The 17,266-nt window shown below is 34.4% G+C and overlaps 2 protein-coding genes across 2 annotated transcripts; one reads left to right on the forward strand and one right to left on the reverse strand.

Annotated features, from left to right (window-relative positions):
- Positions 1–71: 71 nt before the first annotated feature.
- LOC122601961 (KH domain-containing protein HEN4) lies at positions 72–3,085 on the reverse strand. The gene is made up of 5 exons (XM_043774694.1): positions 2,978–3,085; positions 1,409–2,003; positions 694–1,299; positions 317–454; positions 72–235 (listed from the first exon to the last, which is right to left on the reverse strand). The coding sequence occupies exons 2-5, from the start codon at positions 1,988–1,990 to the stop codon at positions 179–181; spliced, it is 1,383 nt and encodes a 460-aa protein (XP_043630629.1). The 5' UTR covers positions 1,991–2,003; positions 2,978–3,085; the 3' UTR covers positions 72–178.
- An 8,930-nt stretch (positions 3,086–12,015) lies between these two features.
- Positions 12,016–16,592, forward strand: LOC122605043. Its single transcript, XM_043777916.1, has 4 exons — positions 12,016–12,147; positions 12,919–13,486; positions 15,459–15,493; positions 15,563–16,592. The coding sequence occupies exons 2-4, from the start codon at positions 13,165–13,167 to the stop codon at positions 16,397–16,399; spliced, it is 1,194 nt and encodes a 397-aa protein (XP_043633851.1). The 5' UTR covers positions 12,016–12,147; positions 12,919–13,164; the 3' UTR covers positions 16,400–16,592.
- Positions 16,593–17,266: the final 674 nt, after the last annotated feature.

Consider the following 17,266-nt stretch of genomic DNA (forward strand, 5'->3'; position numbering starts at 1 on the left):
CACTGGTTTTTATTTCTCTTTAATTTCTTCAATATATCATATGATCCCAGTAACAAAATAGTGCAATCTAATTTAAATAGAAATCAAAGAATTTCCTATTACAAATGCCGTCCAAGTTACACAGTTTCAAGAAAAACACATAGCTTATAGCCCAGTTTACACAGTATAAAAGATGTGATTATTGCTTTATACGCCCGGTGTACACGCCATATGCTCCATAAGGACTTCCAGCAATCTATAAACAGCAAATTACTGATCAATTATACTTGAAAATAGAAAGTAAGAATATGTATAATTAATCACAGTGTTATATTACCTGGGGCCCGACATACCCACCATAAGGATCAGCTGGAGGTAGTGTGACTACAGCTCCTTCCATCTCAAATGCATACGCTCTTAACCGCATAGCTACTTGTAGCAGAGCACTGCTTGCAACTTTAACGTCCCCGGTAATCTAGCAAACATTACGTACCAGTTATCTACACATACATACATATATAATTGGTGGCAACTAGGTTTATATGAAGCATTAACATTGGCTCGAAAACAGAATTTTCAACTAAATTAGTTTTCTAGGTCAGTTCTCTATGATTTGGTTACGTTCTCTATTTCAAGAGAACGGAGTTATATTATAAGATATACATACACAAACAATGTGGATATAGATAAATTATTACTGCAATGCATACATACCTGAACCATCTCTTCATCTCGGGCCGCAACTCTTGGGAGATCTCTATCCCTTAGTATACGGATGCTTGCTCTTGTTAAATTTCTCATTTCAGAAATAGCTGCACCACCTTTGCCTATCAAAAACCCGGTTCGTGAGCTTGGTACTAATAAACGTGTGGTGAGAATTGAATCACCAGAATCTCTTTCAAGTTTTTCACTGCATCGTGGTAGCAACCGCAATGCTGCATCAATTGTTGGTGATGGTTCATCAAAGACCTCCTTTGCAGATACAGTTATGAGACAATCGTTTCCCTCGGTTGCTGAACTATCAACTTTAATCGCTGCACCAGTTTCTTGCCTGATTTGCTTGATAATTACACCACTTTTACCGATCACACTACCAATATTCTCAGTTGGGCAAACTAAACGAAGTGAGAATTCCTTTGCAGATGCTGACCAATCTCCATATGGAGCCGCAATCAAAGATGGTGCAGCCACATAGCTAGCACTAGGCCTATGAAGATTGGATGCTGACAAAAGTAGGTGTTGGGAACGTGATGGATTATCATGAAGTCGACGTGCGACTTGAAACAAACCTTTCCTAACCGCAGCAGCATCACCATTTACCTATAAAATCATAGAGCATTATATTTTTCAAAGCAAACCAGTGACTCAAATATCACAAGTAATTAACAGTGATGTGATAAGGTGGTTATTGCTCAGAATTTTATACAACCTGCAGAACCTCATCAGAACTCAATGCACACGCTGGCAAGTGTTCGCTGGTCAAAATTCGAATTTCAACGCCGGTATCATTACGTATGTTTTGAACAACCTGTCCTCCTTTTCCAATTACACATCCAATCTGATCAGCAGACACAAGAAGTCTCACTGTAACTTGGTGAGGCTCATCATATTGATCATCAATAGGTGGAGTGTCTTCAGCAATAATCCTATCGTGAACCATAAATAGAGCATCATGTGCAGGTGAAACATACTCATCGCTATCTCCAAAACAATTAGTTTCATCACTCGAACTATAAATCATGACCACACGCTCGTCGCATCCGGGCACAGCTTCATTAATTCTAATCTTGGCGCGAGTGTCTTCTCTCATTTGCTTCACGATATCCCCACCTCGCCCAATGATACTTCCAATCTTTCCAAGAGGGCAGAGATAACGGTACACAGTATCTTCTGGCCCGATAGCATGTGAATCTCTATCCTCTTCCGGATTTCTTCTCTTACCTCCTCCACCACTATGCTGATCAGATTGATAATAGGATCTCTTCCCGAAGTCATTTTTTTGGCCAGCCATAAGTAGATAGGTCCTAAAACAAAGTACCCAGTCTCAATATAAGTTCGGAAATAAGTTGCATAAAGTTTGCTTTGTAAGGAAGGAAATTGTATCTAAATCAAATGAACTAGATAGCTTTGGCCAATGCATGCCTTATCCAGTAATGGGTAAAATTGTTAGTACTTATTACAATGAAACTAAAGGAAACGATATCTAGTACTTGAATAAAGTTGAGCATTGATCAACGAAATGAAATCGTAACAACTACTCTAGTGAATTAAGCCGGACAACTTTTAGACTTCAAATACCAACATATATACATATCTTTATCAAGACAAAACGTGTTCCTATAAGGAAAGTTGCATAAATTTTCATTACAATATACTCTCGTTAATGACACAAATTCGCCCGATGCAGGCAGGCTAAACCCCTCCCAGAATTCACCTTATGACTAACGCCAATATTCATTGGCACAAAAACTCTTCAACGAATATCTTTAATAGTCTTTACAGAGCCCCGACGTAAATTATGTGATTAAAAAATGATCAACATATGCTTCCGTTTTATTTATTGGCAACCTCAAATGCCCTTTAACATTTATCATATGCTTCTTTTTACATTTACCAATTACTACTTTTAATCAAGTGTAATAAGAAAAACTCATCTAACATTGTTAGTAACACATTAAAACAATTAGGGGTACTTAGAACCAACAACAAGTCTCACACACACACAGACATATATATAATATATACATATAACACAGTTTAATATTGTTAAAAATCAATTAAAACGTGATGCGTGTGATACCAAACATACAAAAGATGTGATACAAGATAGGTAAATACATTACAGCTTGGTGTTAATTAATAAGATAAATCGTAATTAGGAGATGTGTGGATGGATGAATTAATCGAATTAAAGTGTACAGATTGAAATAAGAATGATATGAATCGGGTAGAGAATATATGATATGATGAACTGATGATGAGGAATGGTGAATCTTACTTTTGGGTTTTGGAGCTGAAGAAGAAGAATCCAGTAAATTATTATTAAGATTATTATTATGTGTTTGACAAAAAAAAAAATTTTGTTTATGAATAGATAGATTGGAATAATTATCTATCTCTATATTTTGTGTAAAAAGTCTAGCTTAGGGTTTTTATCACCGTCTTCCAAATTTACTACTCATATACTATTACACGTGGCTATATAAAATAAAAATAAAAAATAGTACTATACGAGTAGAGATGGACATGGATCGGTCTCATCTCGTACTTCTCCAAAATTTGGTACCGAACTAGTCACGTTCTTGTTCAATACCATTTCCCGTTATCACGGTTTTCAATTGAAGATAAGGTGTCACCGAATCAAACTAGATTCTATTGCGCCGCAAAATCCTCTTCGTATTTCAATTGAAAAGTTTTCCTATTTATAATTTATTTAATACTGTTTGCTATCATTTGCTATAATCATGTTGTTTTAAATCTCACTCCTAATTTATAAAATAGTTTGGTAACTTTTTTTTAAACTGTAATCTAAGGACAATAAAGTTTATATATATATTTTATTTTCAATTTTGTCTTTATAATTTAATTTTATTACAATAAAAAAGATGATTAAAAACAAGAAGGAAACATTAGATTGATCCCTTTGGCAAATTAGCCCCTCGTATCTGATGTGACTTTGATTTTTCTTTCTGTTCTTTGCCGAGAGAGTTTATATTAATAATAGAATGGGATTATGACCTGGGAATGTTACTAACTATGCCAAAATGTTTATATTATGTAACTAACTACAAAAACATTTATATAATGTAACAAACTACCTGTTTTCGTTTATAGTATTGTCTTTTCTAACTTTTTCTTACCTAATACTTTTCGGGCTAATTATTTTCACTTCTTTATCATTATTTCATCATTATCTTATAAAATAATAATTTTTCTTAAACTTTTTATGTCACATAACGTAACACAAAAACTATCTCCAAATCTTACCAAAATTTAATATATGTTTCATAGCTGAGCCCAGCTACTAAGAAATTTATATGGACCCAAACAACCACATTTTCTTGACTTAATATATTTTTATATAACTATTAATCAAACTAGTAAACTAAGCAATAGTACCTTAAAAAGATGATAATCAAAGCCTATAATCGGCTAAGAATAATTTGGCATATTTGGTTTGACCCAAAACCCGCTTTTCCTCTTTTTCTTCTTCTCTTTTCCTTTCCAGCTGACTCGTCGCCGCTCTTCTTTTAATCTGCCGACTTACTCTCTCAATTTTACTTTTGAAATGATCATGGTGTAATGATAATTTATACATGGATTTAATTTCCATGTTTCACATAAGCCACCCACTTTACGTCTTTCTTGTATTTTTAGTCCTTTTAGTAAATGTTGCTTAAAATACTAGGCCCGACATTTGATTTATGCGGCTTTTTAAATAACTCAGCATTTATTCATTTGATATATTACTTTTAGTAATATAATAGTACTGCGAAATTTGGGGTGTTACACCTGATTTTTGTGCATATAGATTTTTGTAATATATAGATTATATAAAGTAAAATAGATATAGACAAAAAGGGATAGATATAGGTATTCGTTTTGCTACTTCCGGTTGGAATCTGTTGGTGTCGCCGGAATCTGTTGGTGTCGTCAGAATCTGCTGGTGTCGTTGGAATCTGCTATCTCTATAAGCACAGTCGGTTACTTTCCAATGGTAACCGGTAATTTACATACTATAGACGAAAACAGGTAGTTTGTTACATTACATAAACGTTTTTGTAGTTAGTTACATAACATAAACATTTTGGCATAGTTAGTTACATTCTCAGGTCATAATGGTGACCGACTACGTGTTCAACTGGTAATCCTATACATACTATAGACGAAAACAGGTAGTTTGTTACATTACATAAACGTTCTTATAGTTATTTACATAACATAAATATTTTGACATAGTTAATTACATTCGCAGATCATAATCCTTTAATAATAACAGTGTTGTTCTAAAAAAAAAAAACAATAACGTCTTTTAAATATGAGTTTTTATTTTATTCGAATCTCCATATACATATAAAAAAAAATATAGATTTTTCTAGTGCATTCAATCTTTCTTTGGTCTTTTAATTGTGTAGTGTGTTTTCACTTTTGTAGTTGACTTTTAAAATTGTCAGCATATAACTTATTTCGTATTTGGAATTTAAAGGACATTCGAAAATAAAAGAAATATTTTATGTTACAAACATACAAAGATAAATATTTCAAAGTAGTCAAATAATAATCGTAAAGACGGAAACAATCAATATTAACCATCATTAAAAGGTCTAGTGGTAAAGAGGTTTATTTCTTACAATATGTGTGTAACATTCGTGACTTTTGACCTTATTTGACTTGTAAATAAACGTGGTAAAATGTGAATGGTTTCGTGAATTTATATGAATTATGGAACGGTTTGACGTGTTTTGACATAACGTTGAGTTAAATGGGGCAACGGGTTCGTTTTAGCGTTTAAGTGGTTAACGTTTAGCTATTTGTCAGAATTAGCGGAGCGGGAGCCCAAAAATGGACTCTCTAGGCCGGCCCCCAATCAACACCCACACTCAATCATCCATTCATTTTCACTTTACCAAACTTCAACTCTTTCTCTTCTCCATCCTCCTTTTTTCTATCTATCACCTAAAATTCTTCATAAATACATAACAAATTCTTGGATTTCCTATTGTTGTGAGTAAATTAACAAGAACCAACAATAATCATAATGATAATCATCTTGGTGTATGAATTTTGGGTATTTTTGGTGCTCATTCTTCTTCAAAAACTCCAAACCCGAATTTGAAGTCTTGAGGCATTTTGGTAAGTAAAACCTAACTAAATTTCTCCATCTTATGTCTTTAAACATGTTTCCTAGTCGAATATTACGAGTTCTTGGTCGAATTCGGGTCAAAAACGGGTTGAATCAAATTTAGGGTTTCAAGATAAATGATTTGGGTCAAAACCGAATTAGACATGAAAATGATGTTATGGGTCGTGGATTTGAAGTGGGTTATGTTTGTTTAAGTGTAATTATGTCCCAAAACGAGTCTTGAAGTTTCTCCTAGTCGATTTTGAGGTTAAAACGAGTTTTTTGTTGAAAATTAGGGTTTATGCCCGTCAGACTTAGCACGGCCTCTGAGTGGCTGAGCACGGCCTCTGAGAGGCTTAGCACGGCCTTTGCTCTGCACAAGAGTCGTGCTCCACTGATCTACCGGATACTTTTTCACTTCCCGTTTTGTTCTATATTCAATCGACTTGTAACTTCAAGGGGAGTCTTATAACACCATTCTAAGGTCAACAATATTGTTTAAACTCAAATCTAAACACTTTGATTTTCATATCGATTATTGGTGCTAATTCGTTGAAACGTATTTGACCGAAACTTTTCCTTTTGTATCCAAACATTCTAGAATCACTTCTAATGTACCTTAGGGGATTGTGGCATCGTATAACTAGTTAGACCTTATCGTTTGGGATACATTGTGATGCTATAATGTTGACGTAATAGGTTTGTGTAGCTGTGCTCCCCGTTCACCCGCTTATTCTCTTTCTAGCGACTTCTAGAGGCCAAGGTGAGTTTCGTAACCTTCCCTACTCAATTGAGATTCGGGCTGAAAAGTGTACATCCTTGTTTGTTTGTTGATTGATAGATTGATTGATTGTTCGATTGAAGTATAGACTTGGTGCTCGTTTGATTATGCTTGTGGTTATGAATGTTTGTTGAGATTAGGATAGTTGTACATACATGGAAGACGATGATGCATTTAAAGAATTGGAGATGTGGTGGGAAGGCTGCGGGTGACCCTATATATAAGCATCAAAGGTTCTTTAAATGCAGAGTCGTACGAAGTGTAGGTACATGGTGTTTCAGCAGTGGTTTGATCGTTATAAGTTCGTATCAAGGTTAAATGATCAATTATTGATCAGATCATGGTTATGGGATCGTTTATCGGTCTAATCAAGGATGTATGATTGTTTTGTGTTCATTTAGTTGTGAATCAAGGTTGTATGATCATTTGGCTAGTCTATCAAGGTTATGTGTTCGTTTTCTTTTTGAATCAAGGTTGTATGATTGTTTGGCTATGTTATCAAGGTTATGTGTTTGTTTGCTTGTGTATCAAGGTTGTATGATCGTTTGGCTAGTTTATCAAGGTTATGTGTTCGTTTGCTTTGTGAATCAAGGTTGTATGATCGTTTGGCTAGTTTATCAAGGTTATGTGTTTGTTTTCTTTGTAAATCAAGGTTGTATGAATGTTTGGCTATGTTATCAAGGTTATGTGTTCGACTGAATTGTAAATCAAGGTTATATGATTGTTATGCGTTCGTATCAAGGTTATGTGGTTCATTAAATGATCCAATCAAGGTTTCAAGGCTTGGTGATCGTTTAACGATCCCAATTATGAGATCATTTAATGACCCAATCAAGGTTTCAAGGTTGTGTGATCGTTTATCGATCCAAATCAAGGTTTCAAGGTTATATGATCATTTAATGATCTAGTTATGTTCGTATCAAGGTTAAACGGTTGTTATCCCGACACATGTTTCTAATACTTGTCCTTACGAACTCACCAACTTTATGTTGACGCATTTTAGTACACTTTTCAGGTAAGCATGTGGATTAAAGATGTATTGGAAGTTTCATTGCATGCTAGTTTGGACTTGGACCTTTTCATGGATCCGTGATTCATTATCCCGATTAAGGGTTATGTTCATGTATGAACCGATATTGGTATTTTTGGATGTTTTGTATGGATTATTGAATCCTATTTATGCATTTAGTTTTGCTCTACATAACTTTCATGTCGTGCTGTGCTATTGGTGTAACCCTCATGATTCCGCCTTGTTGGGGTGTTACAATGTGGTTTGAGTCCTACCCACATAATTGGAGGTGACCTTAAGTATTAATTATTGGGAAAATTACTATAATAAACAAAAATGGAAGCCTATTTTACAAAATAAACCCACTTTTGAAAACTTACAAATTTAAACACTATACCCGTGTTTCATATGTATAAAACCCACGGACTCTCTTTAACCAATCAGAAGCCACCACCTGGCCTATTCCCCACCTCACCTACATCTGCTCTATCCTAACAGCCACCTATCTTTTCTCTCTTTAATTTTTTCTAGGAATGAACTCTAATAACAACTTAACCAATCTTTTTACAGTCAATTAAAAAACAACGACGACAACAACAAAATCATTTTCCATAATGATAACATAAGAAGGGAGGTCGTATCTTGGTTGTTACAAAAAAAACTCCTTGATGGTTTATGACGATGAATACCCACCACCTTAAACTATACCCCTCATATTTTTTCAAAGATAAAGGTTGATACTTTTACAGTCTCTTTATTGTGTTGATGCTACCTATTGATCAATGCAATTTAATTTGAAAAATAATATACAGGTTATGGTGTAACGTGGAACTCGTTATATCGTTTCGTCATTCAGTGTGTCTTTGAACTCGCAATTATCATTTTATTGCGTCTTGAAAGAGTGATTATATCGAATGATCGATTATGAAAAGTTGTTAGCTTAAGATTAGGTGCAAACTGTTATAGAGAAAACCAAAGTACTTATTACACCTCTTCTACAACTCCATTTCAAAACTTTCCATCTACATCCTCTTATACCTTCCGTTCAATAGCCAAATCTTCTAGATTATGTAATCTTTTTCATCACCATGTTTTCTACACCTATTAATAAATCGAGGCATTATGTAATCTAGATTTTGGATGAAAAGTTCAAAAATGAGATTGTCCATGTTTACTACAAATGGTGTTCTTTAAGTCACTGATGAAGGAAGTGGTTTGATGGATGAAAGAAAAAAAGAAAGTATAGATTCAGTTTTTTTTTTTCATTGGAAATATTCAAAAGAGGTGCCTTTTTCATATTGTGTTGTGTTTGGGGTGAATGAGAAAAGAAAAGAGATTGGATATTAGGGATGAACTGCTGCTGCATGTAGGGAAGATGGCTAGGACAGATGGTGGGTTCTGATTAGCTATGTGAAATCCGTGGACTTTATAATCTGAAACACGGGTATAGTGTTTAAATTTGTAGGTTTTCAAATAGGAGTCTAATTTATAAAATGCCCTCTTTTATATGTTTATTTTAGTAATTAACCCTTAATTATTTATCAGTTTTTCTATCCAAATCGTTATGTGACAAGGCTATTTATAAAAGAGTTAAAATTGAAGATTTATGTTGCAAAATGAAATTATTTTAGTTACGTTAATAATGATATCTATTTTTAAAATTAAAAAAAACAATTGAAAATAACAAGTGATGTGTCCTAATATCACAACGGTTTCTCGGTCAAAAGCGTCAATGAGTTTCTTCAAAACGACAAAGACTACGGTGACAGGTATGTCTTCAAATGGGCCAAAGGAGTCACAAAAAATGTAACATTTTCATTTGGAGGGCAGCCATAGATTGAGTTCCCACGTATAAAGCACTTCAGGCACGTAATTGTATTTTTGGAATGTCCCTATGTGGGCTTTGTGAGGCCTGTGAGGAAACCATTGATCATTTGATTTGCTCTTGCAAGTACTCGTTGGCTGTATGGAATCAGATTGCTACATGGTGTAAGTTGGGCTCAATTTCTTTCTCATCTGTTCGTGAGGTAATAGAACTGTACAAAAAGGTTGGCATGGGAAAAAAGAAAAGACATAATTTTAAGGGTATCATTTTTGTTACAAGTTGGTGTATTTGGAAAGCAAGATACGAAAAGGTCTTCCAAAAGATTAGTTTTTGTAGCGAGAAGGTGTTCGTAGACATTAAAACGATAGGATTCTTGTGGTATAGAGGTAGATTAAAAAACAGGTCTATTTCATGGGAGGATTGGTCCGGCTTTAATGTAAACTGATCCTCTCTTCTTGTACTATTGGACTACTCCGTAATTGTGGAGTAGTATTGTTGTGAATGACATATAATTTTCAAAAAAAAAAAACACCATATTTCCCATATGATTTAAGGTCGTTTTATGCTTAATTATAAGGAATTTACGTGTATTTTCGATGCTTTATGGTATGTGTGAGTGGTTTCACGTCCTTAGCACGTTGAACGGATGAAAACGATCAAAAACGACTTTAGAAAGGATGATGTGAAGTTCGTGGATGAACCGGGTGAAAGATATAGTGAAACAAAAGGAGTTAAAATGAAGAAATTGTGATGATGTGAGCTTAACACCCGTTACAAGACTTAACTGCCGTTAGGGGTTGTCATGACCATGATCAATTAGCCACTGTAACTGCCATTAGAGAAAGTAATGGCCGTTAGTACCTGTAGGACTGATGTTGCAAGAAAAGAAGCTCATGGGCGTTAGAAATCTGATGGGCCGAGTAACGGTCGTTACATCTCACTAACGGTCGTTAGTTCCCGAATACATATAAATAGTCCTCTTAATCTCTTTGTAGAAGTATCCTGGCCTCTCTAATCCATTTTAGGGTTTTTCAAGGTACGTTTCCCCAAATCAAACATCTTTGAAGGCCACAGATTGAATTGGAGTTTTATTTCACCATCGTTTATGATTTTTAGCATTCCAAGGATTGATTTGTTCGATTGGTGCAATATGATTTCTTTCACTATTGATTGTCTTTTAATTACCATGAGTAGCTAATCACTTTATCATCTACCGAGATGAAATAAGACATTATGTGACGGTTGCACTATTTATTAATTCAAAGTTGATTTCAATTATCGTTGTGTCGAGATCTTGATGATTTGATTCTTTACTAATTATTTTTGTGATATTGGTTATATATATGTTCTTCGTTAGTGGTAGTAGTTGAATATATATATATATATGATTTCAATTGTTTATCTCTAATAAGTTGTCGCTAGTTCATGGTATGACAGTGAATGTCATTTTAATAAAAGGAATCATTTTGTCAACGTGTTGATTAACGGTTGGTGGTACCACGTTGTCTTCACATAGATATAATTGTTAATTTGATAATCAAATAAACTAGTTGGTTAGGGAAATTGTTTTAAGCATTGATGGTACCGGCTTCTACAAAGGAACTGATTAATTTGTTGATTTAAATGATTTTACGAACGTTGGTGGTACTAGTTTGTGTCTTTATTTGGTCACGATTATCGTTGTCAACTGAATTGGATTTGAGCTTAATTATGTGCAACCCGAAATGCTGTCGAGTGGATTCGAGGTATATGACTTTTCATCTTTTTGTTTAAAAAAAACTCTTTTTCGATTAATTTTTTGGAATTACTAACTTGATTTCATTCTTGCTAACTAATTTTCAAAAGCAACTTGACAATACGGTCACAACCCCCCATTTACTTTGAATTGCATTATTTAAACAATTTCTGTAATAATAGTCCTTGTGTTGGACCTTGAATTTACCAAGCCAACTATATTGCATACGAATGGGTCCACTGCCCGCAAGTGTATAGTAGTAAGTAGTTAGGTGACTCGTGTTTATAAATTTAAGACTAGAAAATTACACATCAACAAGTTAGTTTGAACTTTGAACTCTTAAATAGTTTTTCTTTTTTCTTTATTTACAGGTGAATTTCACTTTACACTTCATATTGCAATTCGATAGTGAGAGGTGCAGTATACGTTGTCTTAATCGGGTCCGCGTTAGAGAGCTCCATTGAAGTAAAAATGCATAATTCAAATACCTAATGAGGGAAAACTCCCTACAAATTCGTCCAAAAGTACGACGATTATTACGGGCAAACTCTGTCTCCTTAGACTTGAACCTGAGTATACTCAAGTTAAGTTCTCATATAAAGACTACGAATATTTCAAAGTTGGCTGAATAAAAATTCGAACCTGAAACTTATAAGTAACCAAAAGAACTTGAAACAATTACATTTCAATCATTATTGATGAACTTTTGAATAGTTGAATGACAGTTATGTGTTTTTTTTTTAAATCAAAACGTGAAGACAAAATAAATTGGAAAATGAAAGTGAGAAAGGTTAGATATGGAGAAAGCGGAAAACTGAGACAACAGTAGCCATTTTTTTTCTTTATTTTAAAAGGAATTAAATTAGGGCTTTTTTTTCTTTTCTGTGTCAACAATCCATTACCAACAACATTCCCATTTCTTTCATCACCATTGGCATCTCACTCACTCTTATTCAAACCCCATCTCATCATTGCTGTAAGTACATACACTTCACCTCCATCTTCTTCTATATATATATATATATTTTCAGAAAAACAAGTACTGCTATTTTTAATTCTCTATACTCTATAGTATAAGCAGTTTCTGATAGAGTGTTTGTTATTGATTGTCGGCTTAAAAAGAAAGAAATAAAAAGATAAAACACAAAAAAGGGCACTCCCAAATTACCCCTTTTACTTCCATTTAAGCTTCTAAGAATATGCTAATCTATTATGGGCTTCAAAGATTTTAATTTGGAAGACTAAAATATGATTAAAGTTTTAAACTTTATGTTGAAATGAATATAACTTGAATATGACTATGATGAATGGTTGCTTTTGAGTATGGTGAATATCATTTCTTTGGTTAGAAGTTCAATCATATGATTTAACTTCTCCCTTAAATTGTTGGTTAAAGTTTCATTTTAGTGTTTTTATTTTGTGTATAGCTCACTTGTGGTATTGGGTGTGTACTATTAACCATAGACTTTTGGACGCAGCGATATCAGGTGTCGCCCATACCCGTTGTTTGTTGATTCTAGTCTTACCTCAGACAGTTGATGTAGATAATAGGTGGTTAGGACTTAGGAGTGTAAAAGTTTGTGACTTTCCAAAAAAGTAGATTTTATTGTAGTATATTTTTTTCTTTGTGTATAGTTGACTATATTATTTGAAATTTGATTGTATGAGCTCAAGTTGTAGTATTTCTTTAAATTTTCAGGATCATCCAGATGTTAAAATAACTAATTGTATGCTTTGTTTAATCCAGGGCTACATATTAACTTTCCCTGTGTTGTGTTTCGAGAAGTAGATGCATGTTTGATAATATTAGATTAGGAGAGATGAGTTGCGGTCCTTGCTTTGAAAAGTCTTAGCTTTGTATGGTTCATTTCGGTGAGATAGTTGGAAGGCCGAGAATAATCTCTTAGTATTTCAAAAGATAGCTAAGACGGGGTCATTCTGTTGTGTGGCTGCAAGGCCACATGCGTCTAATGCAGCTAGTCGTGACTGGTCTATGGGTCCACACGAGCCTTACTGGAGAACCAACACAAGTTTTTCACCCCCTCCACCAAGATGGGATATCCGGTACCACTCTGAAGGGCAATCATTTGGTTCGCAGGAGGGTAGCCAGTTGTATGGGTCTTCCACATCTTCAAACAGTAGAGGAAGTAGGAGTTGGTTAAGAGCAGCTTGTCGACCAAATCATCGACATTCTGCTTCTGATGGAGCTGGACTGTATGTTAGTAGCCCATCTGAATTTTCCCCAACTCAGCAGTGGACCCCTCCAACCATACAAGAAATCAGTATTGATGAATTTGAAAATTCATTCCGGGGAGGTAATTTTTAATTGTTCGTGTGTTATTCTGTGATGGACAGGATATAGATTGGTAACTTATCAACATCTTTATTAACTTGTCTATTTATTAGTTTAATCTTGATTTCTAGTTTCATGTTCTGCCACATGTTTAGATCCATTGAATTCTATAGAGGATACTAAACTAAAATAAGATGATAAACAAGCCTGTACGGATCATTGTTTATCTATCTGTTTTGTTTAAATGTTTATCAAAATTCTTACTCATTGGGTTTTCCACGAATCTAGAGCATATAGTACTTATTTCTTGGTGCTGTCTGGATGCAGCTATTTGCAATGAACTATCATCTTGCAATGTCTATATATTTAGGCGTTTTGTTTAAACGCTAGTTGCAATGAACATCTGGGTGATGTATGTTTAACTGGTATGAAGTTTGGTTTTTGAGTCTTTTTTGATTGAAATTACAATTGTTTTATGCCATGTTATTTATAAGAATTCCATTTCTAGTAATTATGTAGCGTTGTATCTGAATTTAAATTTTTACCAACATTAACTATGAGCTGAAAGCATACATCCAACTTATGAAAATGGGAAGTTTAAACATGTTCCTGCTTTTCTGCCAACTTTCAATTTTTATTTTTATTTTTTTGAAGTTGCCATTTCAACTTAAACTGCCTATCTAACACTTAAAACCCTGTAAATCATTTTATCCAAGTTACATTTTGTTGAAACGCTGACCAATTATGTAGTTCTTAGATGAAATCTGTTCTGGGTCAACCCATTTTTATATGTATCCAAAACCACTCTGTTTTCTGACCCGTTGCACAACCTGGCTGACCCAATCATTTACTCCAACCCCCCAACCCCCCAAGATTCATTTTTACTCTAGTGTTTATGTTATTCTTCACACTGTTTTCGACTAGTCTCAGTTCTTTATGTACCGTTATTTATGTATGCAATTTCATATGCATATTCTTGTGCATTCTGGTATTGACATCTTATTTGCATACTGCAGAGTTTTCAGTGACTGAAATTATAACAGAAACATTCAATATATATAAACCCTTTAGTTGTTTTCTTTAGGGGTGAGCAAAAACCGAACCGAAAACCGAAAAAACCATAAAAACCGAAAAATCCGAACCGAAAAAACCGAAAACCATTGGTTTTGGTTTTCTAAAAACCGAAAGTTATGGTTCGGTTTTGGTTTCTAATGAAAAGCCGAAACATAAAAACTGAACCGAACCAAAAATATATATTCTTTACTTTATTTTATATTTATATCATTTTATTATTAATTTGTAAATATGTTAATATATTCGCATTTTTTAGTGTATATAATAATATCATTTATATGTTTAAGTGAAAATACGCAATAAGATTGATTTAGTTTAATAAATGTATAATTAAACAACGCGTAAAAGATATAAATAGTTATATATAAAATTCGTTTGAAGTTTGTACAACTTATTTTTATGGATTTGTTGTCATTGTTGTGGTGTTATTGTTGCTAATATTGTTTTGAAAACTTGTTGAAACTAATTATGGTGTAATTATAGGGTATAAACTTATAAACATTTCAAGTTCAATTTGACCCAAACCACAAGTGGTTAAAAACCGACTAAAACCGAAAAACCGAACCGAAATAAACTCAAACCAAAAAAACCAAAACCGAAAAAACCGAAAACCAATGGTTTTAGTTTTTAAAAACCGAATTATAACGGTTTGGTTTTGGCTTTAGTCAAAAACCGACCCAAACCGAACCGTACTCACCCCTAGTTTTCTTATTATTGCATGTGGTGGTCATTGGTTTTTCACGAGGACTTTTGTCAAATAGCTATACAACTTTGTGATGATGACCCTGTTATTTATATTCTTTTCACTGTATTTCTAGGTCTAGGTCTGGCCTAGACTGCCATGCTAGATTATTAAAGTGCCTCATATTATGTATCATTGCATGGTCTGATATCTTCTCTGTTACAAATTATGTTTGCAGTTGTAGGGCCTTCATCCTTTTCACCAACTATAGAGGTACCTTATTGACTCTGATATAGTAATTTACATTTTTCTGGGTTTTGGTCTAACGAGTGTTGTTTTCAGGGAATTTCAGTTTCAGCCCCGCTAGATAGCAGAGGTTCAATCTCATCCCGTTCAGACAGTAGTGATTATGAAGCAATGGTTAAATCACAGTCCTCATATCGTAACCTCGCAACCCGTCGTTGCTTCATGTCGAAACCGGTTCATCCTTTGACTTGTCCAACTGAACAAGATGGGCCCGTAATTGCAGATTTTGATGAGCCCCAAAGAGACAGACAACGGTTTAGTACTGCTAGTTGTGATGTTGATTTGACTGATGTTTCTGAATCAATTGAACCTGATTCACTTAGCCACCCGTCGGTTAACCAATCCCATTTTTACAAATGTGGTTTATGTGAAAGATTTCTCTCCCAAAGATCACCCTGGAGTTCACGTAGGATAGTTAGAAGTGGTGACATGCCAGTCACTGGAGTTCTTTCATGCCGCCATGTTTTCCATGCTGAATGCTTAGACCAAACAACACCAAAAGTGCGAAAAAACGAACCGCCCTGTCCTATATGTGCCAAAGCTGATGAAGAAACATCTCCTGATCCACGGGGTCTTTCAAAGTTGAGGAACAGTTTTCCTAGACTAAGACCTTTCCGTGAAGATGGGCCGTCTAGACCCTGGGGGTGTACCCAGGCAGGCAATTGTGTTGAAGGCGCTCTAACTGCACCTGCAAGAAACACCATGTTGCTACTTAACAGGAATCGAGCTAAAAAGAGCCTGTCCTCAAAGGGTAACTCAAGTAAGAAAAGTGAGTCTTATTCATCACAACTACGTATTGGGTTGGGTGACACGGGATCCCTTGGGTCTTCAAAGACAGCATCTGGCTCAGGCAAAAAACCAATAAATTTGTAAATTGTGTAGATACTGCAACCACAAAACTGGTAATTGATTGATGTCAGGAGTGTGGGAAATGTGACTTCAACTTATTAACAGCGGTAGAAAGATTTTTGTATTGTAGGATGTATATCATCCAAAATGGTTTGTAAAATATCAATCTAATTGCTGACATTTGAAAGTAAAGTGTTGGGTTGGATCTATGTTCAAATGATTGGCTTGTGTTGGTTGTGTTTCCATTGTCATGATCTTTTGTAGCTGTGATCTTTATGACGTTTATATCTGATGGTTAATGTGGTGGGCTAGGGTTGCATAGTGCATATGAGCTCAAACTTAACCCAGTGAGTCTGTGACCCAAGCCAAAGCTAGTATAGTTCGACGAGTTACATAAACATAATGCATATACAAGCTTGGTTAAAATAAAAGAAGTTTAATTTGATTGTTTATATAACTTGAAACATTCATTTGATAGAATGTTTGAAGCAAACTTTTAATTCTAGATCCTAATAAAGTTTGAGATGACCAATTTTAAGATGAGTTTTATCTTTTGTATCTCATCATGAGCCTCACAAGCATAACTACAATAGACATGTATACTACATAGGATTAAAATAGATTTGAGCTGCGTGGTTACAAGTTTTGGAAGATGGAATACACTGAATGACTAACGCGTAAGGGAACAACCTGTATAAATGGTTATTTTGCGGAACTGCATGTTCTATACAACTAACTATTTGGAAACAAAATATATTGTCAGAGGGGAGAATTGACGAAAAGAACATCAACAAACTATGAAACTGAGAAATGTTTTGTAACATCAGTATCTATTTTATGTAGCGGTTTTGTAGCAAACGAATACATGTTGCAAGGGATAATCTCTGTCTT

This window comes from Erigeron canadensis, chromosome 1, assembly GCF_010389155.1.
Source record: "Erigeron canadensis isolate Cc75 chromosome 1, C_canadensis_v1, whole genome shotgun sequence".
NCBI lineage: Eukaryota > Viridiplantae > Streptophyta > Magnoliopsida > Asterales > Asteraceae > Erigeron > Erigeron canadensis.